At 47.8% G+C, this 27,328-nt stretch overlaps 2 protein-coding genes across 9 annotated transcripts in view; both read right to left on the reverse strand.

Moving 5' to 3' along the window:
* Positions 1 to 407: 407 nt before the first annotated feature.
* LOC106860258 (3 beta-hydroxysteroid dehydrogenase type 7-like) lies at positions 408 to 14,445 on the reverse strand. Its single transcript, XM_014888024.2, has 6 exons — positions 14,202 to 14,445; positions 10,441 to 10,596; positions 7,334 to 7,442; positions 3,287 to 3,386; positions 2,275 to 2,437; positions 408 to 1,371 (listed from the first exon to the last, which is right to left on the reverse strand). The coding sequence occupies exons 1-6, from the start codon at positions 14,347 to 14,349 to the stop codon at positions 932 to 934; spliced, it is 1,116 nt and encodes a 371-aa protein (XP_014743510.1). The 5' UTR covers positions 14,350 to 14,445; the 3' UTR covers positions 408 to 931.
* A 3,847-nt stretch (positions 14,446 to 18,292) lies between these two features.
* The window catches only part of COL26A1 (collagen type XXVI alpha 1 chain), a 195,380-nt gene continuing 186,344 nt past the window's right edge, over positions 18,293 to 27,328 (reverse strand). For 4 of the 8 annotated variants that reach the window (XM_088177075.1, XM_014888030.2, XM_088177074.1 and 1 more), the window contains 4 exons: positions 26,828 to 26,872; positions 26,145 to 26,229; positions 22,778 to 22,946; positions 18,293 to 20,522 (listed from right to left, as the gene is read on the reverse strand). In XM_088177075.1, coding sequence (XP_088033201.1) covers positions 20,474 to 20,522; positions 22,778 to 22,946; positions 26,145 to 26,229; positions 26,828 to 26,872 — 348 coding nt within the window. In that variant the 3' untranslated portion in view covers positions 18,293 to 20,473. Of the gene's footprint in view, positions 22,947 to 26,144; positions 26,230 to 26,827; positions 26,873 to 27,328 lie in introns of all 8 variants that reach the window. The other 4 variants (XM_088177076.1, XM_088177073.1, XM_088177071.1 and 1 more) reach the window with 3 other exon arrangements.

Below are 27,328 nucleotides of genomic sequence, written 5' to 3' on the forward strand. Positions count from 1 at the left end.
ATCTGTGGAATGCTGCTCCCAGATGGGCTGTGCAGCTCCAGTGCCCTGGAAGGAGCTGAAATGACCTTTTATTCCTGGAGCTCAAACATTATTTAGCATAAATGCAGCCCCTAAGGCCTTCACTTGAAGTTGCTTTCTGCCAGCACAGCAGCTGAACATGGGCTTTAACCTGCTTTGCTTTGCCACTGGAGTGCTCTGTGGGAAGAGATTTGGAGTTACAAACTACTTGAATCCCACCTTTAAGCTTGTAGACATCAGTTCTCCATCCATACAATTAAAAGGTAAATCAGCCCATGCCTTGTTAGGACAAAAGATTGGAGGTTTTTATTTTATAGGGATAATATTTCAAAATAGATATTCAGTATTCCACATGTAAAGAATAACAGGAAGCATCTTGCAAAAGGCAGTTTTGGAAAAAGGAATATTTTTTTTTCTTTTTATTAAACCCTAAATCAGAGCAAGAACCTGCTGGGTTTTACTTGTCTCCCCAAAACTATCACTTGAAGAACCCTTCAGTGTCTGAGCCAGGTACAGCTGCCCCACCAAATGCCTGAGACCATGGCTCCCCAGGCTGTGGAACAAAACTGGCTCACTGATTTTACCCCAAAGGGGTTTGCTGGCCACCATCTCCCACCTGAGCTCGTTCTCTCTTGCTCCCACAAGTCACCTTGCAGTGGTGACACCGTGGGAGTGAGGGAGGCCAGCAAACCCTGGGTGTGTGCAGGGAAGGTTTCAAATGCCCAAAATAGCCCAAAATAGCTGAGATTTTGGCATGGCAAGGGCATGGCTTGCAGCCTGTGAGTTTTTTCTCCTTCTCTCTATCCCAGGATTTCTGTGTTTGCAAAGCTCCTGCCACAGCCCCGTGCAGGTTGTGAAGCTCAGGTGAACCCTGCTGCTGTGGTCACCTCCCTCCTTACCCCAAAAATGCCGTTTAGTTCTTTTTTCCATGCAGCTGGGGGGCTGCCAGGCTCCCTGCAGCTGCTCTCAGCCACTGTGCAGTCCTGAGCCTGCTCTCCTGCCACGTGAACAGGGGTTTGTACCCAAAATGCCTGGAAGCCTTGTCTGTCTCAAAGGAGAAGCTGGTGACTATGGTGTTGAGCAGGGGCACGTTGAGGAAGGGCTGTGGCCTCCAGAAAGGGGACAGGATGGCCCTGATGACCCTGTGCAGCTGTATCACCAACCACATCTTCCAGTAGGGGATGTGTGAGCCCAGCCTCACCGAGGGGTCTGCACTGGACAGCAGCTGGAGCCTGACCAGGAAACCCTTCCTGCTGGGAGTGTCATCATAGCAGTAATACACCTGTCCTGCCAGCTGCTCTGGCTTCAGCTGCAGGTTCCTTGCTGCAAGGACATGCATCCATGCCACATTCCCTGGAGAAACGAGAGAGGGAGAGAAACAGGCAGTCAGGAGGAGCTCGGTTTCCCTGTGTCATGCAGAATGAGTGCATTGGGTCTGCAGCTTCAGTGCTGGGAAGCAGGGAGGCTCTCATCGTGTGCTCAGCTGTGCTGCAGAGAGGCTGAGTAGTTAATCCAGGCCTCCAGGATCCTTTAAACCTTTGGTCTCCCCTTTGAGCTGGACAATTAATGTGCCTTGTGATCCTGGTTCATGTGAAGCAAAAGGGCAGTGTTTTGTAGTGAGAGCAGGATGAATAGGAGGCAGTGCTCCAGGGTTTTATCCTGCCTCTGCTGTGAGCCTTTGAAGGAGTCACTTGATTTATCTGGGCCTGATTCTTCTCTAACAGCACTTTCAAAATCTGCACTTTTGGAAAAAAATATATAAGTGTACTGCACAGAAATCGCTGAATGCCTGCATGATCTAATACTGGATTATACCCCCCTGAAAGGCACCAAAACAAATTCTTCCTATAGGTTTTGTGAGTAATTTCTTGTGCTTGCTAAAACTGGTTATGTAGTGCAGCCTTTTCTGTAAAGAACTTGACAATTAGTGGTAGTTTAATTTTTTTTCCTAACGAAGAAGGGTATTTTCCTAGCAAAAACACTTTAGAAAACAAAGCCAGAATTTCTCTCTGCCCCCCATATATCCCTGAAACACTTCTCAAAGGGAAAGAAAAAACCCTTCCCAGGAAAACAGTAGTAAATAAGAAACTACTTTTAAAATCCTTTCACCAGTCTAAGTTTTGTGGTTCCAAACCCATCTGTGCTCGTTCACCATGCTCATCTCTCTGTCTGGGGAGATTATGGCTAAGCTGACGTGTAAAATCCCCTGTGACTAAAGCTGGGAGCACCCATGAAAGAGCTGAGCCCTTCACCCACCCACGTAGGTGTGATTCCTCTCGGTGTTTTCAGGCTCCAGGTAGTTCAGAACACCATTCCTGGCTCTGGCAAGCAGATAGAGCTCCTGGAGGAACGCTGCCTTCTCCCCATACACGGTGTTGGCACGGATGACACAGGTCCTGAGTGTGCCACCATTGCTCAGCTGTAAAATCAGAGAGGGACGCCAGTGGATGGATCCAGTTTGGATGGATCCAGGGGTGGAATCTTCCCCAGTGACACTGGGTTTCCCAGATAAACCCAACCCCTGGGAATACTGGCCTAGAGGAGTCAACATTTGCAGAGGTGCTGTGCATGCTTGGCACCTGCTTTGGGTCCCTAAAAACACAAGGAGGTGCCTAGTTTGATTTTTTTTTCCCCCCACAGCACACCTGCACCCACATGGTGCTCCTTGAACTCTTCTGCAGTTGTGGTGCATTAAAGAGGATTTGCAACAACCAAAACCAGGTACCACAGCCAGCCAGCCCAGCTGGGGCCTCAAACTGGGACTAGGGGAGAGATGCTCCAAGCAGTGGTTTAGAGCACAAGTCTCATTTTTACATTCTTCATTGTCTAGAAGGACTCATATGTCTGCTGACTGCACTGCCAGTCTGAAACACTGCACAGCTCCCTTGGGTAGGGGGCTGGTTCTGGGTACACCAATATTTTTAATTCTGAAATCACTCTAGAAAGCCTGGAAATTACACATTTTTTTCAGTATGAACTAGGTGAACCTGGTTCCTTCGGCCCTAATTTAACCCAGCCCTTTCCAGAGTCACACTCCTGCTGGAGCTGAAGCCCAGGCTCGAAGGGAAGCACCCTTTGATCCTGGGAGAGTCTGGCAGCTCCCTGCTGAGGTGGGAATATCAGGTTTTGGGAGGCTTAGGACAATGTGGTTTATGCATCAAATCCAGGCAGAGCTTGGATACACACTTAGCCAGGAGCTGTGGGGTCTCTCCAACCACCTCTCTCTTTCCCCTGGCCTGTGCTGTAATTCCAGGGCTGGATTTTGTACCTTTTTTCCGTTGGCTTCAAGCACAATTCTTTCTGCCATGGCTTTTGTCTTGCCGTAGGGCAGCTCCACTTCCCCGCTGTACTCAGTGTCCTCATCCCCTCTGGAACATTGTGGGAGACAGAGAATGAGCCTGGAGCAGAGCTCAGGGCTCGGGGACATCTGTCCCAGCCTGGATTGCTCTGCATTCCCTGCTGCCCAGGATTTCTGTGCCTGGGAGCTGTGGGGTCTGAGCTCCTCGCTGTGCTTTGGGAGGAATAAGGCTCCAAGGAATTCAGGAGCTTCACAGGCAGGTTTGCATGGGGGCACTGGTTTCTCAGAGCTGGATTTAGTTTTGTCTAATAGCATGATTGAAATAAAGTTCCATCAGGCCAATTAGAAGGCAGCAGAGTTACATTTTTAAGCAACTCACAGAAGCTGAGCAAGGTGGAAAGAGCACAAGAAGATGGAGGGCAAGGAAATGAGAGCAGTTCTACTTCACTTTTCCATTAGAGGCAGAGAAAAGCCTCTCATGAGCCATAAACTAAAAGGAGAAACTGCTACTTAATTTTCTCACAGAGTTGATTAAAGTTGGGAGGTGTTTGCTGGGGATGTGGTGGAGCTGCAAGCCTTGCAATCAGCCGGGATTGCTCCTTCATCTCCCCACACAAATTACCCCTGAGGGGAAGGGCAAGCACAGGACCCATGGCCAAGGACAAGCAGGGAACCCTGGGTTGTGGCAGTGGAAAACAACCTGCTCCACAGGCTGCCACCTTACAGCTGCCAAGGGGAAAGCCTGGGGGATCCCATGGAATGGCCTCACGGGGCCTGGAATCATTCCAAGGACAATGCAAAAAGCAGCTCTGTTCCCCATGGGGTGTCAGAATTTCGTCCCAGTGGTTTTAGATCAGCCTGAGGCCATCATGGGATTTGATTAAACATCTCCAGAGGGCTCTGGACTGAAGAAACCTGGCTTGCAGCACTGGGAAGGAGGCATCCACTTGCTCCTGTGCTCCCCTGAGTAGCTTAGAGCAGTTCCCTCTCCCTCCATGTGCTGCTGGAGACTTTCTTCCCATTTTTACATTAATTTACTCTATATTCTGCCATCCAAGAGAAATCCACCCTGGCAAACCAGGATCAGCCAGGCATGGGGTGCCCCAGGCAGGGCAAAGAGGAATCCTCACCCTCCTGGGGCAGATGGGCTCGGATAGATCTCCTGGAAGGGTCCAGTGGCCCTGGAGGACTTCACACAGCAGATCTGCAGCAGAGGTGCTCCTGTCAAACCCTGGGCCTTGGCTCAGCCAGCTCTGACTCAGCTCTCTGACCTTGGGCAAGTTGTTTTCTCTTCCCTGTGCTCAGATCTCCCTGTGTAAAACGTGGCTGATGCTGTTGCCTGTTCAGCAGCCTGGCATGTTGTGTGTCAGATATCCCAGCTGAGATCAGGCTCTCCTTGTGCTACAGCAACAGAAATAAATGAGGAGCATCAGAAATGCAGACTCCTCACACACCCTGGGCTCCTATCACCAGACCCTCCTCCCCTCCTGTGTTTACAGGGCATGAACAAGACAAACCAAAAAAACAAGCAAGACAAAAGATTGATTGTGCGGGGTTTGTTGCAAGCCCAGGAGAGGCCCAAGACAATTAGTGGGGGGTTATCTAGAAGTTCTAGTTTTAATTGCTTTCTCTTTTTTTTTTTTTTCCTTTTTAAATTTTTTTTTCCCCCTGCAAAGCTTTTTGAAAGCAGCAGCTTCACAAAGGGACAAACCTGCCTGCTGTTCCTGGGCTCTGCTGTGTGTGCCTTCCCCCACCCCTCTGAAGCTTGGCAGTAACAAAGAGCTCAGCATAATGCTCCTGCTTTTCAAAACGATCCCCGATAAGTGAACGCTAATCAGACTGGAGCAGCATTGTCAGAAAGCATCTCCGCAGTGCCTGTCTCCCAGGGATTGAGACTGACAGAGGCATTTTCTATTATTGTGGGATGCTGAGGTGTGAGCATCATCCCTGTGCCCATCACCCCGGCCAGGGGCTCCTCCCGCTGTGTCTGTGCCAATTCCCCAGCACCTACAAGGGAGTTTAATAAATTCCACGAGGAATGATGGAGAAGGGGGACAGAGGAAAAGGAAAAAGCAGGATCATGGACTGTGAGAGAGAGGGCAGAACAGATGGGGTGGGGATGGGGAGAGGAGGAGGAAGGAGGAAGGCATCACCTGTGCTTTCAGTGTGGAAAACAGCTGCTCTCTGTTATCCCTGTTATATTAATGCTGCTCCCTGCCATCCCTGGCTCCCCGTTGAGACACATGGGCTAAGTTTTGACTGGGAGGGTTGATACTCCTCCCATTATTTAATTCCCTTCGTTTAAAATCAAAATAACTGGAGGATGAAGACCCCTCTCTAAGGTTTCCTCTCAGGGTAATGGGAGAATCTGAGTGTGTTCTGCAAAATGGGTGAAAGGTTCAGGTGTGGTTTTGTTTGTCTTTGTGGAGGGGAAGGCTGTTCATACCCCATGAGCATCAGCCTGGGTGGGTTTTACTTGCCCCTCTTGTGCCACCATTACCAACCAAAGGACTGTGATCAGGCAACATCTGGGGCTGATTTTTTCAAGACATCTGTTCACATCTCTCTCTAAGTCACAGGACTAAAATACTGACAAGAATGTGACTGTATCTGCATGAATTCTTAGTATTTGTATTTGCTAGTGACCAAATCCCACAGCTTTGCAGTGACACAGTCTCCAGTGCTCGTGGTCCCAAGTGGATTGAGTTGCTCTCATGGATTTTTTCATAAGCCAGACATTTATTCTACAGATTTGAGTGCTTAGATGCTTTTCAAAACAACTGGCTTACGCCTTGACTTATTTGTGAGCATGAAATTTAGGCTTGTAGGTAATTTTAAGTTATGTCTTTTCTAGCTGGGCTCAAATTTCTAGAGCCAAGTGACTGCAGGCAGCTGTGTCCAGCCTGGCTGCCTGTGGAGACACCACTTGACTTGGAGCCAGTCCCCCTGGCACACAAATTTCCAGGGGCTGAGCAGTTTGTGTGGCTACAGCCAGGCTTGAAGTCAGCCAGGAGCTTTCCAATAGTACACATCAGGCTGAGCTTAAATTTAACCTAAAACTTCAGCCCCTGGTCTTCAGAAATATCAGCCCTGCTCTCAAGGTGCAGGATTCCTGCTGCCCCAGGAATACAGAAGGTGTCCTGATGCTGAGCCCTGAGCAGGGGTGTCAGCTGATTGTCAGAGTCACTTCTGGAGATCAAAGCAAAAAACCCCTCAAAACTGTCATTTTGACCACTGCCTTTGTATTGATCCAAATGCCACCTTTGCCACAGAAGGTTTTCAAAAGCTCTGCTGCTGCTTCTGGGTCTGTGGGTCAATCTTGTGGGAGCCACAAACAGAGGAGAAGGGTTGAGCCTGATGGCCTGAAGTGGTGACATCCAGGAGCCCAGGAGAGAACCCTCATGGGCATGTTGCCAGGAGGAAGGATTTGGGGGCATAGGAGGGCACAATTTACAGGTCAGAATCAGGTAACACAAGGATGTGACTGCACCTGAACCCTGCAGGGCAGGTTCACACCAGTGCATCTTGTCCCCTAAGATTTCATGGCCAATTAAATTTTTCTGGGATAATGCTACATGAGATTTGCCCACATTTGGTGACAGGAGCTGGGAGCAGTGGGACATCCCCTGCCCCTTGGGCTGGCTCATTGTGAGGGAGAGCAAAAACCCTGACCCAAGAGCAGGATGTAATTTGGCCACATCTCAAACTTTGAGCACCTGAAACCTTACCTGGAAATGATTTTAGGACTCAGAGGAGCAGGGCTGTAGATCCAGGGACAGCCTGGGCCACCCAGCTCTGACCTTGGGCTATCACTGGCCAGGTTTAGATTGGGAAGAGCCATGATTCCTAAATGGGCAGAGCAGCAAGGAAGGGTTTTCAAGAAAGAGAAGAGGAACAGACAGAAGGGGAACACAAATCTTCTCCTTGGTAGGCACGGCTCAAATCTCCACCTGGCTGCAGTTCCACTGCTGTTTGACTGGACAAACAGAGCCATGGAGAAGATTTGCTGAGCCTCACCTGAGCAGGGGCTCACAGGAGGTGTTGGGTCCCACGGCAGCGATGGAGCTGGTGTAGAGCAGGAATGGGATGCTCAGGACACAGCAGGCCCTTAACACATTTTCTGTACCTGTGGGGCAGGATGGGAAGGACAAACATCAACCACCTTGCCTTGATTCCTGTTGTGCAAATCAAAGGAGATTCCCAGGCTTTTTCTGGCTTGGAACTAATCAGTCTTTTTTTTTTTTTTTTATGGCTGAAAATATGTAAAGCCCCAGGTCAGGGCTGCATTTCCTCAGGAGGGGATGGTTTGTAACCTCAGTAGCAGTCACAGCCATAGCTCTGATGTGGCTGAACCTCCGTGGCCAATGGCAACTAAACCTGGACTTTGGAGCTGCTAACAAAGGGAAGCTGAGGGCTTGGCAGAGCAGAACTCCATCTTTTTCCATTTGTGGGCAGGTTGTTGGTGCACTGCAGCCTTCTGGCAAATGATCAGTGATTTAATTGCGTGTGTTGCTTTACAGAAGCTCTGCAGGGTGCTACAGAGTGAAATCCCTCCATCAGACTCCTGATAGCTGCAGAACTTTAAATAAAATAATGAGGGCAGCTTATAAGTCCACATGAAATGCAGACAAATCCAAAACATGGTTTGCTTTAAGAAAGGTTGTTGTGTCTGAATAGTTGGTCAGTCTGTGTGGTTTAGTGTGGTTATTTTGGAGTATTTTGGCGAGTTCAAACCATTTATGACTCTTGCAGGGGTGGTTTTTGCATTCATTGTGGTTCTGGTCCAAGTTGAACCTGTGAGAACCTCAATGACAAGGACTGAGAGCCTCCAGAGCTGAAAGGAAGCGGCTTGGGTTGGCTTCCAGAAACCTCCACACTCTGTACCTGGCTAAGCAGGCTCTGCCCTGAGCCTGTCTGCAGATCTTGTGTGGGAGGGCTTGTGATTTCTCTTCTCTTTGCTATTAAGGGCATAATCTGAAATTACCAAGGAAATCCTGAGTTTAGGATAATTTCTGAGCACACGAATCCGTCTGAAATCCCGGTGGAAAAGAATCAATGTGCTTCTCCATGAGCCTATCACAATATGTAAAGTTAACTGAGATCCCCTGGTGAGAAACATCACTGGAAACAGCTGAGTTAAAATCCATTCAGCTCAACAAAAAGCAGATTAAAAAGTCTTTAAGTGACTAGATGGAAAAAATAATTCTTGTAGAAGAGAACTCTTCAATTCAGTCAACAAGGCTGTAACAGGATTCAGCAGCCAGTGGTTGAAACAGAGGAGGGAATCAAAGCAGAAAATGTAAATTTTGGCCAGAAATGATAATTAACCATAGCCACACCACCACTCCTCAGCATTGTTATGGCTTGCTGAAAGCCATGATAGATAGCCCATTAACTTGCACCCTTAATTCGAGGCAACAAGCCTTTTGAAAAGGAATGGTCCAATTTAGCCACAAATTGTTGGGCTTAGGGCAGTAATTGGATGAATTTCTGTGGCCTGAGTTGCACAGAGGAGCCAGCTAGAGGATTATATACTTGACCTCTCCTGACCCTACTTTTTTCCCTGAAGTCTACAGCAGGTATCAAATACCATTTTTATTCTTTTATCTGCCATGATTTTAATAGAGAACTTGAGGTTAATCTCTCAATTCAGGATTTTGAGGAGCCCTAGTGAGGGCAGCAGCCCCAGTTTGGGGAGTTCCATGTGGAGCCATCCAAGGGGAGGCAGAAATGCAGGACAGGCTCCTGTTGAGCCACCCCAGACCGTGCTCCTCAAGGAGTCACTCGGTCACACTGGAAAATCCTCGTGTGTGTGGTTTTCTGGGAATGTCACCAACATCTGCCAGAGCTCTGGTTTGCTGAGGAGGGGACTTGCCTGGTGTTCAGTGCTCTCTGTAAATCCTCCCTGTGCTGAAGCAACAGCAGCAGTGAAGGGGGAAGAGCTCACAAAGCCACTAAAAAGCAGCAGGAACCCTCAGGCTCTGAATATTCTCAGAACACAGAGAGCACAATACAGGCTCTTAAAAGCATTGAGTTTTGAAAACAACTACAGCAATGAAAAGAAGGCTGGAATTTAAATGTTACCCTTGAATGTATCAGCAAATAGTAGAAGCCCTAAGCAGTAATCGAGTTGGAGATGTATATATATATAAAAAAAAAATCCTTCCTTTTGGTTAACGACTATTTTAGTAGCTAACAGCCTGAGGTACCACTGGAATTGCTGCTGTAATAGGGATTTCATTATTTTTATGGCTTGTGCTTATTTCCTAGATTTATGAACGAATTTTCTCTAAGCAGATCCTGCACCAAACATGAAATTGCTCTTGGTGGTAGAAGGACAGGGCTGTGGAGCTCTCAGTTACACGTGGCCTGTCCAAACATGAGAACTGGGAGCTCTGACAATTAAACAGCATCACTCCTTTCTGGTGGGTGCAGCTCAATGGGTCCAGCCTTGTGCTGGTATAGACAGGGCAAATTCCATGGGAAAGCTGTGAGCTATCTAGAACAGGGTTTAATTTTTATTGTTGTCCTTGTCGCACACAAAACAGTTTCTGGCCACTGTAGGTGTGTCCTGAACCACCTCAGTGTCATCAGGGCAGTTCTGCCCTGGGCCAGAACAGCCAAAACTGAGCCCAGATGTGATGAGCAGTGGAGAGGAACAGAGTGGGCAGCCCTGAGCAAGGACAGAGGGGCAAAGGGAGAAACTTCCCTGCTGGAAAGGTCCTGGGCACTGTTGGGATGGGTAGGGGTTTGACAGGAAGGTCTCACAGATGTGTACGTTTAACAGAAAGATCTTTGAATTTAGAATCTGAAGAAGGAATAGAAATGAAAGCAAGTTTTGATATAGAAGAAAAGAATTGCTGGGCCAGTCTTACTGGGAAACTAAGAAGGCAAAGGGTGTGTTAGTATGTGAGCTGGAAGGGGTTTTTATAGCTCATAGCAAAGGATAAATCCACCTCAAACAGAAGATGGTTTTACCAAGCAAAAAAATTTCACAGGCAAACAAGAATGCCAATGTTGCAAGTAGAAAAATGTCCCAGAAGGGTACCTTTCCCATCTCGGGGTGTGTGGGATTTGGGAGCAGTGAATGGGGGTGTGAGGGCAGGGCCCTGCTCCAGGCTCACCCCCAACATTGACAGCTCTGAGCTCCCAGAAGGGCACCGTGCCCCTGTAATCCACCAGAGCAGCCGAGTGAAGCACCACGTGCACGCCCTGCATGGCAGCCAGCAGCACATCAGGGTCCCTGATGTCTCCTCTGGTCACTGTCACACGAGTGGTACCTGCAGAAAAACAATACAGAGATGCAGGGGGAGGGAAAAAAAAGAGAGTAAAAATCAGCATCCTCACCTTCCTGCAAAACCCTCTCTGTGATAGTGACTGTGCCATTTGAATCCAGCACACCAGGGCAAAATTCCTTTTTTTGAACTCCAAGAAGCCAAGTTTGCACCTAGTTTTAATTCAACACAGTGCTCTGCATCGAGAATGGGGCAGAATCTCTGTGTCTGTCACTGCAAATCCCCAGGCTGCACCCAAGGGTAGCAGGACACAGCTGGCCCAGGGCTGTGGCTGCTCCAGCCCCGGGGTCAGGGAAGCTGTGCTGGAATCTTCCTGCAGACAGGAAATGTCAGGGCTTGATGGGAATAACACCTGGGGATTGCAAGGGACACGGCACAGAGCTTTGTTTAAATCATAAATGTTGTAGATTAAGAAGGAAAATAATGTAACAGGTTTTAAAAGTTTCATAGGAAACTCTTCCCTTAGAGCCACTCAGAATTCTCCCCTGTTCCCTCTTACTTCTGCCTGTAGCTGTTCCATACATGGCCACTCTTGGCATCTACTGTCCATTTTCTTGCTTTGAGACAGTGTTGTAACATTTAAGTGGGATTTTTCCCTTTTTCCTTTCCCTAGTTGGGAATAGGCCAGGGAAGGGCTGGGGTGAGGAGCCTGCACTCCTCAGGGATTTGCAATAAACCACTCACAGGGTTCCTTTGGGAAGGAGATCCCCTCTGCCCTGGGCTGGCACTGCCCCACACACCCCAGGGCCAGGGTGGGAATTTCTGGAGGATGACACAAATGAGGAACTCAGGGAAGGGTCTGTGGCTGTTATGGGGTGGAAACCCTCAGAGGAGATCCAGCAGGGCAAGAGGGGAAGAGGATTATTCCTCATGGTCCAAAAGGAGGGATGGAATCCCAGCCAGCAGATCAAGTGTTCTCTGAGCAGCCTGGGGTGGAGGAGGAGACAGAAATTTTACCAAGGGGTCAGGCTGCTTTCTTAACTAGCATAGCCAATAACCAGTGGACTCACTCTGAGGAGTTTTTAATATTAAATCAATTAACATTGAGTATGAATATTAACTCAGTAGTAAAGCACAGCGTTGATTCAGGGAGAAGAGAGGGTGAAAAGAAAGGATCTGTCCACGTAGCAGAGGTAAAACCTTGCCTGGAGGACCAGAGTGCAGAGGGGGATGCTCCTGCTGAGAGCCAGAGCAGTATCAGCAGACCCTTTGGGGGGAATTTTCTGCTGCTCTGTGGTTTAGGAAAGCCTGGAACCCATCAGGCTGAAGTGTTAAATAGCCTTTTTCACACCACCTGTGTTAAGGCAGCGGGTGTAAAACAACCATGAGGAATTTTCACATTGACAAGGCCTGATGGGCTCTTCCCAGGGCTCCTAGAGAGGTGAGGGCTGTAACTGCAGCTTCAGTGTTTGTTATCAGCTACCTTGGAGAGCTTCTGAAAGCACTGGGAGAGTTCAGCAGAGCAAATGAGACACTTGTGCTTAGAAGGGAGGTAAAGAAGAGGCAGGAAATTACAGAACATTTGGGTTTCAACCCCAGGAAATTCAGGAGCACGTGTGTGTGAGCAGCTGTGGGATAATGGGCAGAATGGAAAAGGCTGACATGGATTTGTCAAGAACAAATCAAGGCAGATAAACCTCCTTTGTTCTTATGACAAGGTAACAGGCTGGAGGGATATTGTGGAACAGGTTGATGTCATCTATCTTGATTTTCACAGGGCTTTGGAAACTCAGCCTCATTCTCACAAGGAGTCAGTAAAACATGGGCTAAATAAGCCCCATTAAGGAGAGCACAAAGCTGGCGGAATTACAGTTCCCAGGGAATTGCCAGCTGTGGTAGGTGGCTGCCCTGGGGCTCTCCAGGGCTTATTGCTGCATTTGAGTCTTTTTGATTGTTTTCATCAAGAATCTGGCAGATTTGTTCATTAAATCAGCAGATAACATCAGACTGGGAGGGACCATGCTGGAGGATTTGAGTATGAGCTGAACAGAATTAACAGTCTGGAGGGGGGGAAAAAAAAAAGTGAAATTTGATAGGAACAAAGAGAAGTTTTTGGGTTTAGCAGGGAAGAGGCAGCTGATCTTAATGAAGGAATTAAATCGGGCCAGGGCAGCTCAGAAGCTGTTGCTTGTTGTCAACTGAAAAAGGCACAGTTGCAGTGACAGATAAAACAGGAGGATAAATTGCAGGAAGGAAGAGACAAACCCATGAGCTTTTTGCAGCAATGGGAAGGTCACAGCCCAAAATTCGATGCTCCCCTTACAGACAGGAGCAATGGCAGTGCCCTGCAGTGCTGGATGGAGCAGAGGAGGAGGAAGGAGAGTGTGAGAGCTGCTTTAGCCTAAAGCACAAACCAGTATGGGGTGGAAGGATGTGGTTTGCAGATGGTGAAGATTGTTGTAAAAAAAAAAAAAAATCACAGTAATCCTGTAATACCTCTTCTACCTGTAAGTTCAGATGGGAAACCAAGGAGCCAGACTGAACCCCCTGCCTGGTGGGGCAGAAACAAATAAAGGCTGCCTGGGGTGGCCTGGGGACAGAACCAACACCTGTGGGGAGGCTGTGGCAGAGGATGGGGCTGGGATGGCCCCTCGGGCTCCTCCTGCCTCGTTTTCTGTGGTTTGCTGGGGTGTCAGGCCACAGACCTCTCCTGGAGCATGGATTTTGGCACCTCCCTAAGGTTTAAGCAGCTTTTCCTTCAATTATGGGTGCTTTTAAGGTAATTGGCTCCCTGAAACCTGGGGAAACCAGTCTGCTGAGTTCAGGTGCCAGGGAGGGTTTGTGACTGTGATACTTCCCTGGGAGTCTTGACTTGCTGTGGGTGCATCCCCTTTCTGTCCATATCTCCCAACAGCATCTCCCTCAGCATTTTTTGCCTCTCTCAGAGCAGGCTGAAGGTTTGGGCAGTCAGAGGCAGGGGAGTCAGCCCAGCATTAGCTGAGCAGAGCACCCTGAGCTGCCATGGCTTGTTTTGCATGGGAGTCCCTGAATCCAGTAAAACAGGTTGTTTTTCCCCAACAAACCTCACTGTACTCAACCCTGCATGAAGGTAGCTCTCAGAATATGATCAAATGGATTAATTCAGTATCTCTGAGTGTTTACTGAGACTCACATCCTTGTTTTTTAAGGCTGCTCTAGGTTTATCTCAATTATTTCCATAATTTATTTCGCAATGCCTGCAGTAGGTACTGAGTTTGATTCTGTTGCTGTCAGGAGTTTTAGTTATTTTCCTCAGAAGCAGTGGCTGGTTGGAGCAGCTCAGGAGGATGTTGGTTTAGCCCTTTTGTGTCAGACTGGCTGAGCAGCCGGGTTCCCATGTCACAGCCTCTGTGTGCCTGTGGCTCCTCACAGCTGATCCCTGACTCAGAGCCTCACTGGGAGACATCTCCTGGGTCATCCATCCCTGGGGGGCTTTTTTCTTTGACCGAGTCCTCTGCTGTAAAACGTCTGAGCTGGAAGTTGCTCCTCACCCACTCTGTTTAACCCAGGTTCCTGCCCCACGCCTGTAACTGTGGCACCTCCAGTGTTATCCCAGCTGCCAGGAAAGGGAGGTTATGGCCACTAAAGAGATGCTGATGCCATTTTCTTACCTGTACTGAATTTTTCTACTTCTTCTCTTGCTACTGAATCAAAAACTCTGACTTCTTTGATGTAATCTTGTTGAGACAGGAGCTCTACAATCCTCTCCCCCACAAAGCCACATCCTCCTGTCACCAGGTAGACCCAGGCTCCATCCATTTCTGAAGATGTCTTTGTGGTTGAGGAGCAGAGAGAAGGAGGCTGCCAGGATCCTATCGTGCCCTCAGCCAATGTTTTCTGAGCTAAGTCTAAAGTTTAGTTGTCAGAATGCTGCTGGGTGAGCATTAACCCCAGCTGGTTACACATAAATCAGCTTTTCCTTGGCACAGTCCCACAGTGCTGCCACAGGTCCCTTCTGGGCTCTCTGACCCAGCCTTTCCCTGCTCCCATGCTCAGGGGGGCACCTCTGCCTTGCCTTGGTGTGTGTGTGTGTGTGTGCAGTCTCAGGACAAAATTTGGGTGCCAGAAGTTTTCCACCCTGGACAGTCCCTTCCCACAGGCAGGTTTATCAGGTGTTGGAGCTCTGGGCTCAGGGCAGCCTCAGCCAGTGGGATGCTCAAGGACTCTGTTCCCATGCCCTGGTGATTTGTAGAGAGGCTTTAGAGCAGCAAATCCAGTGCTGAGCTGTGTCAGGAATGGACATCTGGGGTTTTGTGGCCACCAATTCCACCAATCTGAGCATCTGGCATGGCTCTGCTGGCTGGAGGTGCCTCGAGTTGAACCCATCACACACACCCCTCTCTGAGATATAGATATATATGTTGGAGTCAGCAATTCTTCAGAGAGAAATCAGAGTGCAGGGATTGAATTAAAGCCTTTGGATGGATTGAAGTGTGTTAAGCCACTCACACATGAGGCAGAGGTGAAAGTTCAGGTTTCAGTGTAAGTGAGCAAGTAAGTAAGGAAATGAAATGAGTAAGTAAAATGAGTTTTAAGGGCTTTTAGTGAGTAAAGGTCTTGGATGCCAGAGTAGCAGTACATGTTCTAGTGAAGGTTGAAACACAGTCCTAGATACTGGTGTATCCATGGAGGCTCCAAGAACATAGTTTTAGACATAATAAAGCTCTAGTAAGAATATTGCTTACATTTTTCAGATAGAACAAAATAGACCATATACGTAGTTTATGCATAGCCTGGCATGCTAAAAAGCTAAAATTCTAATAGGTTATGAAGTGGTGATCCGAGTTTGTGTCTCAGCTTGTTGGGAAGTTTCTATATAAGAACATGCATTAGGCAGAGCTGGTGCATTTTGCCATTGCATTTTGCTTTTACTATTTGCTTTACTTTGCTTTTGCCTTTGAGACTGATGTGCTTCTGCAATAAACAACTTTACAGCAGCTATTAGCTGCTTGGCTCATTGAAGAAAACAACCTGAGAAATTGGGTGCCCATGAGCACCTGGAAGCCTAACCTCACATACATATATACATATATATTTATATTTAGGAGGAGAAAGACCTCTCCTCATTTGAAAACCATATTGGAGTGCAAACTCTACCACATCCTTTGGCAAAGAGTTCTAACAATCAATTCTCATCACTGATCCAAGTTTCATCTGCCAGCCTGTGGCTGACACACCTTTCCCTGCTATGCTGTAGGGAGTGTGTGATGTTTAGTTTGCCACTGGAGTTCACAAATGGGATCAGCTTTGTCCAAGGGTGCTTGATCCTGTCCTAAAAGTGGGATGTGGGTCTTGTTTCTCTCTGCCTCTCCCAAAAAGGCTCAGAGATAACAAAGTCAGGCCTGATCAGCTCCCAGGCTCTCCTTGATGCCAAGCAAACAACATCCTTCAGTCTGGAATAGTCACATTTTTCCCAATCCATCTTTGAAGCAGCTTGTCACTGGTTTTGTGAACTGTTCTTTGAGGGTAAATAAGGTAATAAATATAGTGCCCCTGCTCATTTTTCCTTTATAGAGTGTAGTAGCTGTTTTTCTATAGTGTTGCTTGGGAAGTTTAGGGTGAGTTTGTTCCTGTTTCAGGTTCACTGCTTTCCCCATCCCCAGGCTGGAATGTGGAGACAATTCCAACCACACTCATGGCCAGAGCCATTCTTACCACAGTGCCAGTGCCTGGCTGGCTACAGAGCCACTTAGTGCTGAGCATGAGGTTAATGAAGGGTTAAGGCAGTGAACTCCAACTCTAGCTGTGCTTTGCTTGTGAATAAATAGTTTTCTTTTAATCAGCTCCTGCTACAAGTTCAATGTGTTCCCCTCTGCCATTGATTTTCCTGGGCTGTGTTAAGCTCAGGAGAAGTCAGTTCCCCTCGCTGTGATTACAATCAGTGGCCATAATGGCCCAGAGACCAACATGGGCCTGATGCTAATTTGGTGCCTGGCAGACCAGCACAGCCACAAATGTCCCAAGAAATTAATTTAGCCTTTTATCCAGCAACTCCCAATCTGTGCAGTGGTGATTAACACAACTGCCTTCCCTCAGAGGACTTTTTGCAAGGATAAATACATCGGAGTTGGAGGTGTTAGGACTCAAAAACTGAGATAAATACACCCTGAGAGACCCAGAGAAGTGCTGCATGGCAGTGTCTGCATGAGGTAACCTTGAGCATGTCCTCATCAAAACACCCCGTGCAGCAGAGGTCTGACTCTGTGGACATTGCTCAGTGTTTACAAGGCTCAGCCTTCCCTGCACCTTTGCTATCTGCATCCCTGCAGTGTAATCTGACCAGGAGGGGGGAAAACTGGCTGGGATTTACATATCTCTTGTTTTCTTTGGGATATGGAAAACAAGTTCAGAGCCCAGAGCTGTGACATCTGTGACAGAAACAGCCCAGGTCCTCCCCTAGAGCCTCCCTTTGCTAACACAGAGGTGTTGCACCTCAAGGGGCAGCTGTTCCCAGAGCAGGAAGGTTAAAAGAACGTCCTTACCCACATCCTCTCTGGCAGTCTGAATTGCCACAAGAGATGAAACTCTGGGGGTCTCCATAAGCCAGAGGCACACTCAGAGAACACCCAAAGGCTGCTGGAGAAGGAGGAGAATGCCCAGGAGGTACCAGGGGATGTCAGGGAGGGGTTTGGGCAGCCCTTGCTGTCTTAGTTGAGCCAACTCGACTTCCTTGAACCACGAGGAAACTTTTGGGGCAGTGAGGAACACTGCAAATATCAGCAGATTTTAATTTACACTGCTGGGCAGAGCACGGTTCTCTCTCTGGTTTGTTTCCCCCTCACAATGTGCTGCTGCCATCCTCTGAGTGCCCCCCTGAGCCCAGGCTGAGATCCCTGGCTCTGCCGTGACACAAAATTCCTGCAGGAACTGGAGGGGGCTGCTGGGCAGGAGGAATCTGCCAGCTCTGGGGAGAGCCTCACTCTGCAGTGCACAGCAAGGTGCTCAAAGTGACCTCACCTGAGAGGCTGCCTGAGGAGCTCAAACACCTCCCCATGAGGGCAGGAAGTGTCCCTGGGTTAGGGTTGTGCCCCTGTGATTGAGATGTGTCCCTGTGATTGGGAGATGTCCCTGGGTTTGGGAGGTGTCCCTGGGTTTGGGATGTGTCCCTGGGTTTGGGAGGTGTCCCTGGGTTTGGGATGTGTCTCTGGGTTTGGGATGTGTCCCTGGGTTTGGGAGGTGTCCCTGGGTTTGGGAGGTGTCCCTGTGTTTGGGATGTGTCCCTGTGTTTGGGAGGTGTCCCTGGGTTTGGGAGGTGTCCCTGTGTTTGGGATGTGTCCCTGTGTTTGGGATGTGTCCCTGGGTTTGGGAGGTGTCCCTGGGTTTGGGATGTGTCTCTGGGTTTGGGATGTGTCCCTGGGTTTGGGAGGTGTCCCTGTGTTTGGGAGGTGTCCCTGTGTTTGGGTCTGGTGGCTGGGAATGCAGAGGTGACTCTGTGTGTCCTGCAGACAGATCTCTGCACAGGAGTCAGTCCCACCAAGGGCAGGGAAACTCAGCTCTGGTTTTAGGCAAGAAAGGCCCTTTTTGCCCACAGCAGGTGCCCAGAAGCAGGGCCTTTGTGCACATCTTGTTTTTAAGAGCCCTGCAAAGGAGCTTTCCCAAAGACAAGGCTGAGATGTCAGGAAGGAAAGCAGCTGCCCTGATTTCAGGCTGCAGTTTGCTTGAACTCGCTCTGAACTTTGTAAATAGAGGACACCTGACATGATTTTCATTTACAGTAAGTTTATTTCTCAGTGCATTACATGAAAGGTCTTTGGTATTTGTGGGTCCTTGAATACTGTTCCCACTCTGCTCCGTAAGAAAATGCTGAATACAAAACATTCCATATACAGTAACAAACCCCATAGCAAATAAAGAGAAATAGATATTTTGAACAATAACATAGCAATATGAAAACAGATAAGTAACCATGCAAGAGGTGGAACAAACAGGTTGTGTTTACAACAAACAGTAAAGCCTGCCATAAATGAGTTCATCCTGTCAGATGAGATTTATTCTTGCTCTAAGTTAAGAAATTACACATGATTGCAAGATATTGCCTATGGCTGCCCTAGGAAAGACCAAATGTTGTAAAGCTGATCCCCAGGAGAGAAGCCAGGGCCATCAGCACACATATGAAACACACTGATATAAATAAAAAAGGTTCTGTGTAAAATAACTGCTGAACAAGTTACCATTTCCTTCTGTGGCTGGGAATGTGCCTCGTGAACAATTATAGCACCTTTCAACCCCTTGGTTTCACAGGAAACCAGGAAATCACAGAGGCTCTGGGCAGCTGAACCCCTACACCCCCAGTGGAATGTCATCTTGAGTCAGACAGAAGCTGTAAACGTGGAGGAGGATGGATTCCAATCACTGGATCAGGAGGGAGTTCCAGAAGCTGATTGTCTTTAGGCACCTTTGTCACAGTGCTCATGGCAGACCCTGGAGCAGAGCCCACACAGCACCTGCCTTGCTGCTCCAGGGCTGGAGCTGATTTTTAATGCCTGTGCCTTTGAAAGTTGATGACAAAAGGACCGTGGAGTTTGGTGGGAACAGGTGAGGGCTCTTCTCTCTAGTTTATTCCTATTTCCCTGGGTTGCTATCAATTCCTTACAGTAAGTGCAAATTAGACCCTCTGGAGAGGAGCATTCCCTGCCTCCCAGGAGTTGCAGGTTGCTGGTGAATGTGAGGGTGCATGACTTGCAAAGGGTTTTGGTTGTGCAATGTGCTGCTTCTGGTTAGCTCAGGGCAAGGAAAACACTACTACTACCAGAGCTGATCCAAGTCAAAAACACACTGGAGCTCAAACAAACATCAAGAATTTCAAAAAAGTCTTAGGGGGGAAAAAAAAAATAAAAAAGGAAAAGAACACACTATGGTATTGCACAGTATGTATGTAAGATAAAGCACTAAACATTTCAATTAAAATATATTTCTAAATGAGCACGCATTCAAAATAAATCCCCTAAATTACATAGACATGGCAAGAAGCATTATATGCCCTGGCTGAAATGAACCTCAGGATCCTGCCTATGATGGAGAGTGTGGTTGGAGTGGTTTGCTTGGTCATCAATATCATTAATGTCAGTGTGTGAGGCTGTGCTCACCTTTAAATGTCATTAAACTGGGGCAGAACAACAGTGTGGTCCAGCCCTTGTGTGAGTGGAGAGGAATGAAACCCCAGCAGAGAGAGAAAGTTCATCAGGTATAATCCTGCTGTCCCCCAATTAAAGATACAGTACCTCATTAGAGAGATGGAGCTAAACAAAGCAAGGAGAAAAAAATTACATAGCTCATACTATCAATAATTAAAGTGGTCTCAACCCAAACCTAAACAGCCTTTTGACAATTGACTTGGCAGGATTAATTGCAAACAAGTTCCATTAAATTTTCTTTTCATCTTGTCAGTAATTTGTTTTAAATAATATAAAATTCCAAATCTTGTCAGTATGAATGCCTCAGCAATGTGAGTGACTAAAGCATTAGCACTCACCAAGCTCATGCAACAGCTTCGAATTCAGAAGACAAACTTGGAGAAAGGAAGATTTCTCTTTCAGTTCAGTGTGAAGCCTCTGAAATGTCAGGGAAGTGAAAATGGCCTTGTTGTATTCCCTTTTCCCCAAATTCAACCCTGTAGCTACAGGAGCAGTGAAACTGGATTTCCCCATTTCCCAAAGATGGCTTTGGTTGGGTTTGGTTCCTGAAGCTGCCATGAGGACAGATTGTTCCTCTGGCCTTGGCTACAGCTGGCACCAGCCTGCCCAGGGCACGAGTTTAGACTGAACTGAGATTTCTCCTCACCCCTCAGGCCTGATTTTCCAACACCAGCTGGCTGATTTATCTCCTGGAAGCCACCAGTGAGGTCCTGGAGTGTCCTTGTGATCCAGACCAAGATGGTCCCAATTCACCACAGAGGTAACCAAGTACTTCTCAATTCCTGCACAGGAATCAGCCTGTAAATGAGGAAACATCCTTTTTTTGGACATTTAATTCTTAGATGGAATGATTATTCCAAGAATGTTCCCATGGCTGCACCTTGCTTGGCTGGCCACAAACAGAGCCCTGCCAGTAGTGGAAGGAGGGATATCCTTCGAGTTAAGCTGAGTTTAGAGTTAGTGCTGGGTGTGAAGCTAAGATGCATTCAGAGAGGCTTTATTTCCTTCTCCCAAAGGGATTGCAAATACAGGATGGCTCCTTGAGCTCAGGAACCTGCTGGAGTTGAGTTTTCCTCATTTTCTTGTCTCCCTACACCACATTCCAGCTGTAACTCAGAGTGCAGCCAGGCAACTCCCCAGACTCATGGATTTGTTTCTTGGAAATGTCCCGTGGAAAACTCAATCATTCAGAAGCACAGCCTGAACCAGGTGGGCTGGTGCTGAAAGAGCCCCCAGCACTGGCCAAGCAGGGTGAGGATGCAGGGCAGGGACTTGCACCCCTGCTGCCTCCAGCACAGCTGGCTGTCACTCAGCTGCACAGCAGTAAAAGCAAGGTTGTGGTGTTATGTCATTTCACCTGCCTGGGGATGGCTGGATTGCTAAAGAGCAGGGCCAGGAGAAGGCAGGGGGCACTCAGCCATCCTGAGGGAGCCTGTAACCTGCTCATGTGTGGAAATGCCAGGCTCTTAGAGGAAGGATTGGGATTGGATGTCTGTTTTGGAAGCACTGCCATGTTTACAGTCTGTATGGCCAGTCAGTTTAATGTGTGGCTAATGCTGGGCTGGCAGAGCTCCTCCATTTTTAGCCTGATTTCCAGTGGGCTTTGCCTTGGGAAGATCACTTGGGGTGAACACAGGGGCTGTGTGCTTTCTTTGTTTTCTTTGGAAAGCCTCTGGCAGAACCAGGGCAGCAGTGCAGCCCAGCTGGCTCACACAGCTGTGTCCTGCCCAGGAACCAGACACAGAGGGGCAATAACACAACTCAGTTTGCTCACTTTTGTCCTGGGCTGAATTTGAAAACTGTTAGAATGTAGGAATTAAAAAGTAAAAAACAGCCCAGTCAGTTTTGTTGATTAATCTCCTCCTTCTAACAAAAATCACTGTCTACAGGAATGACATCAGCTTGTCCTGGTTAGCACAGCAGGTGGAGTGATTCATTTGTCACTGAAGGGCAGGTTCAACTTCTTAAACCTGGAAGCTGGTACTTCCCCTAAAATAATGAGTTATTGCAAAAAGTAAGATGAGTCTGTATTTAACTCCCAGTGCAAGATAAGCTCTTAACAAGACTCTAATTCCCTAGGCTGTGGTTTGCTACTACACTGTCTTCAGATCCAAATGGCAAGGATTTACTCACAAGATTAAAACAAAACACTGTGAAAACATTTTTCCTGATTGCTGTAGGATTAAGAAACTGTTGCAAAATATCCTTTTCTGCGAATAGTTACTGCCACCATTTAAATTAATTATCTCTGGATGTATGCACAAGCTGAACACAGTATGGGAACATTCTTGCACAATTCCATCATATCTCATGCAAACTGCTCTGTGTTTTCACATAAACAGTCTAAACTCTGTGAAGATAGACAGAAAGCCAATGTTGCCATGAACATTTGCATCAAAAGTCCTTGTTTAGCCAACCACAAATAGAAATAATGTCACTCACATGCAATTAGCAACATGAAAAGCCAGGATTTTGTTGCTGAAGTCCAGAGAGCCACCTGAATTTTCAGAGTAAGACTTTTAAATGTACTTTATATTCTAGTTTGTTTAAAAGAAATCCTTGCAGGTCATGCTTTCATGGCCTGAGGAAGTCACACCTGGAAGTCAGTGTGACACCAACACAGGAAATAAAAGCAGATTCCTCCAACTGCAGCAATGGACAAGGCTGAGGCTTGGCTTTGGGGCTGGGTGGGATGGATGGGATGGGCCAGTTAAGCAAAGCTTTACTGAGGGACTGTCAAGGGCAGTAAGGGACAAGGGCAGGGTTAAACCCTTGAGGCACAGCCAGGAGGTGTCACTTCTGTAGGCAGCTTCTGGGACACCTGACAACTGCTATTCCAAAGGCAAAACAGCAAAATCAAGGAAAACGTTCTCAAAAGCCTCTCTGAGCTATGGATAAGTCATTCCCTGCAATCAGGGCTCAGTATTGGCCAGGGAAGGGAACCCAGCCACCAACACTGCAGGGTGCAGCACTTCATCTGCAGGGTGCAATGAGCCCTGGGTACTGTATCTGTAACTGGAGAGCAGGCAGGGAGGACACAGGCATGCTCCTACTTCATCCGGTGGCTTCTCCTTCTGGCTTCACCCTCGTCCAGCAGGGAGGAGAGGATCTGCTGGGCCTGGGGCTGCCGGGGTCCTCCTCGCTTGATCTTGATGCTGCTTCTCAGGGGGGAGCCCGGGATCACATCCTGTCCAGAGCCTGGCTCAATGGAAGACAAAGAGTCTGTAAGGAGAGAAAGTCACGGGAGAGCTCTATTTAACAGGGGAGGCTGAGGAGACACTCATGGGCCCTTCTGAGTGGTTCCTCTTCCAGGAGCAGTGTGCTCCCTCCTGTTTGCTCTCCCTGCAGGAAGCAGCTTTGGAGCTGCAGGTTTGCTGCCATCACACTGCTCCTGCATTAGATGTTTCCCCTCTGCTCTGCCTGAACTCTTTGGGGTGAGTGTTCCTCCTGCAGAGCCTGCTCTGCTTTTAATTTCATTTCTAAAGTGCTGCTCTTTTATTAATTCTGAATTTTCTTGGGCTGCAGCAACTACTCAGCACTGCCTACAGACTGCTGGTGTGGCAGGATGAGCTGGTGGTCAATGGGCAGTGATGCTCTTAGGGTGTAAGAACCATTTCACTCCTAGGAAAGGACATTTGGAGGCACTGGAACGATTGAATGGAAGGATTGTCCCACCCTGGGCTGCAGCCAAACCAGCAATAATGCTGGGAATGGATGGTCCCTGCTCCCAGAGAGCCTCCAGGTAACAACCCCCTGCTCTTCCCTCAGCTAAACAAATTAAATACACATTACTCTGGGCCATTCTTCAGCAACAGATGCTGGTGGCTTCATCTGCCTCATCATTTCCAATGCTCCAATTTCTTCTTCCTTCTGCCTCCAGAGCTGGATGTTTGTGTTTCCCTGCCAGGAGCCCAACGTGCCAGCCTTGGTTTGATCCCACGAGGCAGCGTTTGTGATTCCAGTGAGCTTTTGGCTGCCAGAGGATTGGGGCTCTGTCTGCTGGCACCAAACCCTGCCAAACAATTTGGGCTTTGCTGTGTCCTGCTGGGCTGCTCTCTGCAGCTTCCAGGCCAGGTCAGCTCCAGCTGCCCTCCCAGTGCAGAGGAGAGCTTTGTTTGCTGGGATGTTTTGCCTTGTTGCTTGGGTGGCTGTGGTTTTGGAAACCATGCTCAGTGGGACATTTCTTTGGAAAATGAGAGCATGGGATTGGCATTTCTGAGTGGGGTTTTAAAGCTGGGCTGCCCCAGGACCTGTGGTCAAATCCTTAACACCTACACTGGGAACATGACCAGACAGTTGGTGCTGGGTGATCTAAAACTCTCTGGTGCTTTTCAATCCAGGGAGGTCTGTGCTCAAGGAAAATATTTTTTGTTATTTAATGTCTTTTTCTCTTTGTTTGTTGGGGCTTCTTTAACCATGTACAAAAAGATGAATGTAATTGCACAAGGAAAATATGCCTTACTTTCCAAGTTCCCTTTCTAAACAGTATTTTTGTAGGGCCTAAAATATTTGTGAAGTGAAAGAATGGAACTATTTCGAAAGCACAGAGTAGGAATACAATTATTGATACTTATGGGACAAAAAAAACCCCTAAAGTCACACAATATAGGTGTTTAAATATGACCTAACCACTGTGCACAATTAAAAAACATCCATTTTTGCTGATGCAGTTACACTGGTATCGAAGTACACTGGGTGTAAATAACTCATCTCCATCCCAAGCAGTAACAGATCAATACAATGGTTTGCTGAAATGACTGTTTCAAAATAACAGCAGCACATGCCTTGTGTCTGCTCTATTTCCAAACTGAATGTGAAAAATTGCTACATCAGGCAGTTCTGCTGGGGCAAGGCTGTGTGAAACCCAGTCCCAGAATATTCCTAAAAAGGTGATTTTTTGCATTAAACCACTATAAATGAAGGTACAAAGTAAAAGCCAAAGGAGATCCAAGTCCTGGGTCTTGTGAATACCCTGCTCTTATGGACTCATCCAGGGAACCCCCTTTCCCTTTTCCCTGGAGATCAGCCCAGCTGCCATGGATTGCTGCCTTGGAAGTCAAGTGGGCACCTTCCTGGTACCTCCACCAGCTCAAAGCAAAGCAGAATAAATTTTTTTTTTCTAGCTTTGGAATGAAAATGTGAAGCAAAGCAGGATTAGTGCAGAGGTCAGGTCAGGGTGAGTGTGATTGAATCATGGGGTTGTGATTCAGGGTTTCCCAAAAATCTTATACTGTTGCTTTTGGAAATAGCACTTGGGGCCTCCAAGAGCACGAGGCCACCAGAGCAGAGCAGAGCAGGCTCCAGGCCAGCCATGCCCTGGCACTGGAAGGGTCCAGCAGCAATTCCATCCCAGCACTGCTGGCTCCAGACAGGGCTGGGATCCCAAGGTGCTGCCTCAAGTGCATTATTGCTGTGTAGTGAGGCACTGTCAGGACTGCTAGGCTTTTAGCTATTTAGCATTTCCATAGCTTAAATCAATATCTAAAGGCCACATCCCAATGAAAGTGGATGCTGATCTGAGGGGAGTGTGAGGTGGGCTCACAAGCAAGGCCAGGAATGAGGTTGCACATGTCAAGGACAGAAAAGTGCTCTGGGACTTGGTCAGTGCCAAGGAACAGGTTTGCTGCTCACAGGCTGGGATAGCAGAGCCAAACATTTTGCCTCTGTGTTTTTGAAAGGGGAGAAACTGGCACAGCAGGTTTTGGCAGCTGTGAGAGAACTGATCTTCAGCTACCCCAAAAGGAGCAATCTGACAATAACCAACTCCTGTGGCAATAACCAACACCATACTGTGGTAAGGGAAGAGAACATTGTTTAAGGGATGATGTACACACTGCACCAGTGATAGGAGAGCCAACAGCCTCAAGAGATCACAAAAATCTATCTGAATGGACTGTGAAAACAGGTTTTCATGTAAGTAATGATCCCAAAATGTTCAGGGATCACTGATTTTCAGGGTGACATGGCAGCACTGCCTGGGCTTTCTCTGCAAAATGTGGTGCTGCACAAGGCAAGAGCCTTGGTGTTCAAGTCACTTGGAAGATGCTGTTAACAGGATTAAGTGATCTGGCCTAAAGACTTGAACAAGCAGCTCTGTGGGAAGCTGCTGGATGATCTGTGCCACATGGCTTGAGCTGCTGCTCGTGACTTGGCTGCCTGAGCTGTAACAAAAATCACTGTGAGGGTCATTTCACCTGCTACTGGAAAGCCAGAGGAAGTCGTACAGCTGGTGGAACTCAACAGTTCCAAGCACCCCTAAGTCATGGTACCCAGTTTTGAAAATGTGGCTTGAACAGACAGCAGAGTGCTCAGGAGAGTGGGAGGGTGTTTAACCATCAGCCTGAACAGAGCCCCTGGTTCCCTAGAGAAGAAAACTAGCAGAAAAAAAAAAAAAAACTTCAGCAGAAAACGTTAGCTTACCATGAATTCCTATCATGTGCTCAAGGATTAAAACTCTCTCAGCCAGAATCTTCAGAGCCTCTCGAAGCTGTTGGACACCTTCTCCCTGCAAGAAAGCAAACAAAACTAACATTGGGATGTGTTGCAGAACAGGCTTCTTGTCCATCATGTCGCTTTCATAGCACCCAACTCTGCAGTGTGGATGTTTAAAAATGAAAAGATGCAAAAGAGGAGATAACCTAAGTAGGAGTGCAGGAGAAATCCCTGTTCCAGGAGCTCCTCGTGTACACTCAGGCTGTAGTTTGTTGTCCTTGTCACCTCAGCTGTGGGCTTGAAGGGCCAAAGAGATGTTGGGAAGTATTTCAGGGACTGAGAGCAGGGATGTGAGAGCTCCAAAGCTCTGCACATGCAGTTTGATCTCTGCTGGGAGTCTGTCCCTCAGCAGGTGGGAAGGACAATAGGAAGGAATTCCCAACCAGTTCCATGTGACAGAACAACCTCTGGGGACTGAGGTGTCCAAGAACATGGTGACAAGGAAACCTCCCACACCAGGCATGCATTAAATTCAAACCCAAGGCTCACATCTCCACTTGCTCTGCACATTTAACTGTGGATTCACCCTCTGACCTCCCCCAAACCCACCTGTCAAAGGGAATATGGCAAAGTGACCAAAATCAAAGTAAAACAGTAGAAACAATCCTTACATCAGCACCTTTGTCACCTTCCTCACCCTTCTTGCCTGGTTCACCCTAAAACAAAGGAAGGGAAACTTGGTTACATGTGGCTGAGGACCCTTCCAGGACCCCTTGGATCCCTCCCCACCAAAGCAGCAAATTCAAGAAGCATTTCACCAGCAGAAAACACAGGGACTGGCACTTCATGCCAAGGGCCACTTCATGCCTTGGCTCCTGTCAGCTTCCCAGGAGGTCACCACCACTTCTAACACAAATGAACTTGTCCAGGAGTGGCCAAGCTGCAGGAGGAGCCACCTGCCATGGCCCAGCCCCAGCAAGGCCATAAACATCTCACTAGGGTCTCAGTGAACAACACTGTATGCTGAACCATAGATAAACTGCTCCTTTCCCCCAAACATGCAGGTTTTCATCTTGATTTAGAACAGAAAAATCCTCCATTCTGCTTTCATTAATTAGTCACATCACTTTCTGCCTCTGAAGATGCTCATTAAGCTTGTATTGAACAAAGAT

This window comes from Sturnus vulgaris, chromosome 21, assembly GCF_052056855.1.
Source record: "Sturnus vulgaris isolate bStuVul1 chromosome 21, bStuVul1.hap1, whole genome shotgun sequence".
Classification (NCBI taxonomy): domain Eukaryota; kingdom Metazoa; phylum Chordata; class Aves; order Passeriformes; family Sturnidae; genus Sturnus; species Sturnus vulgaris.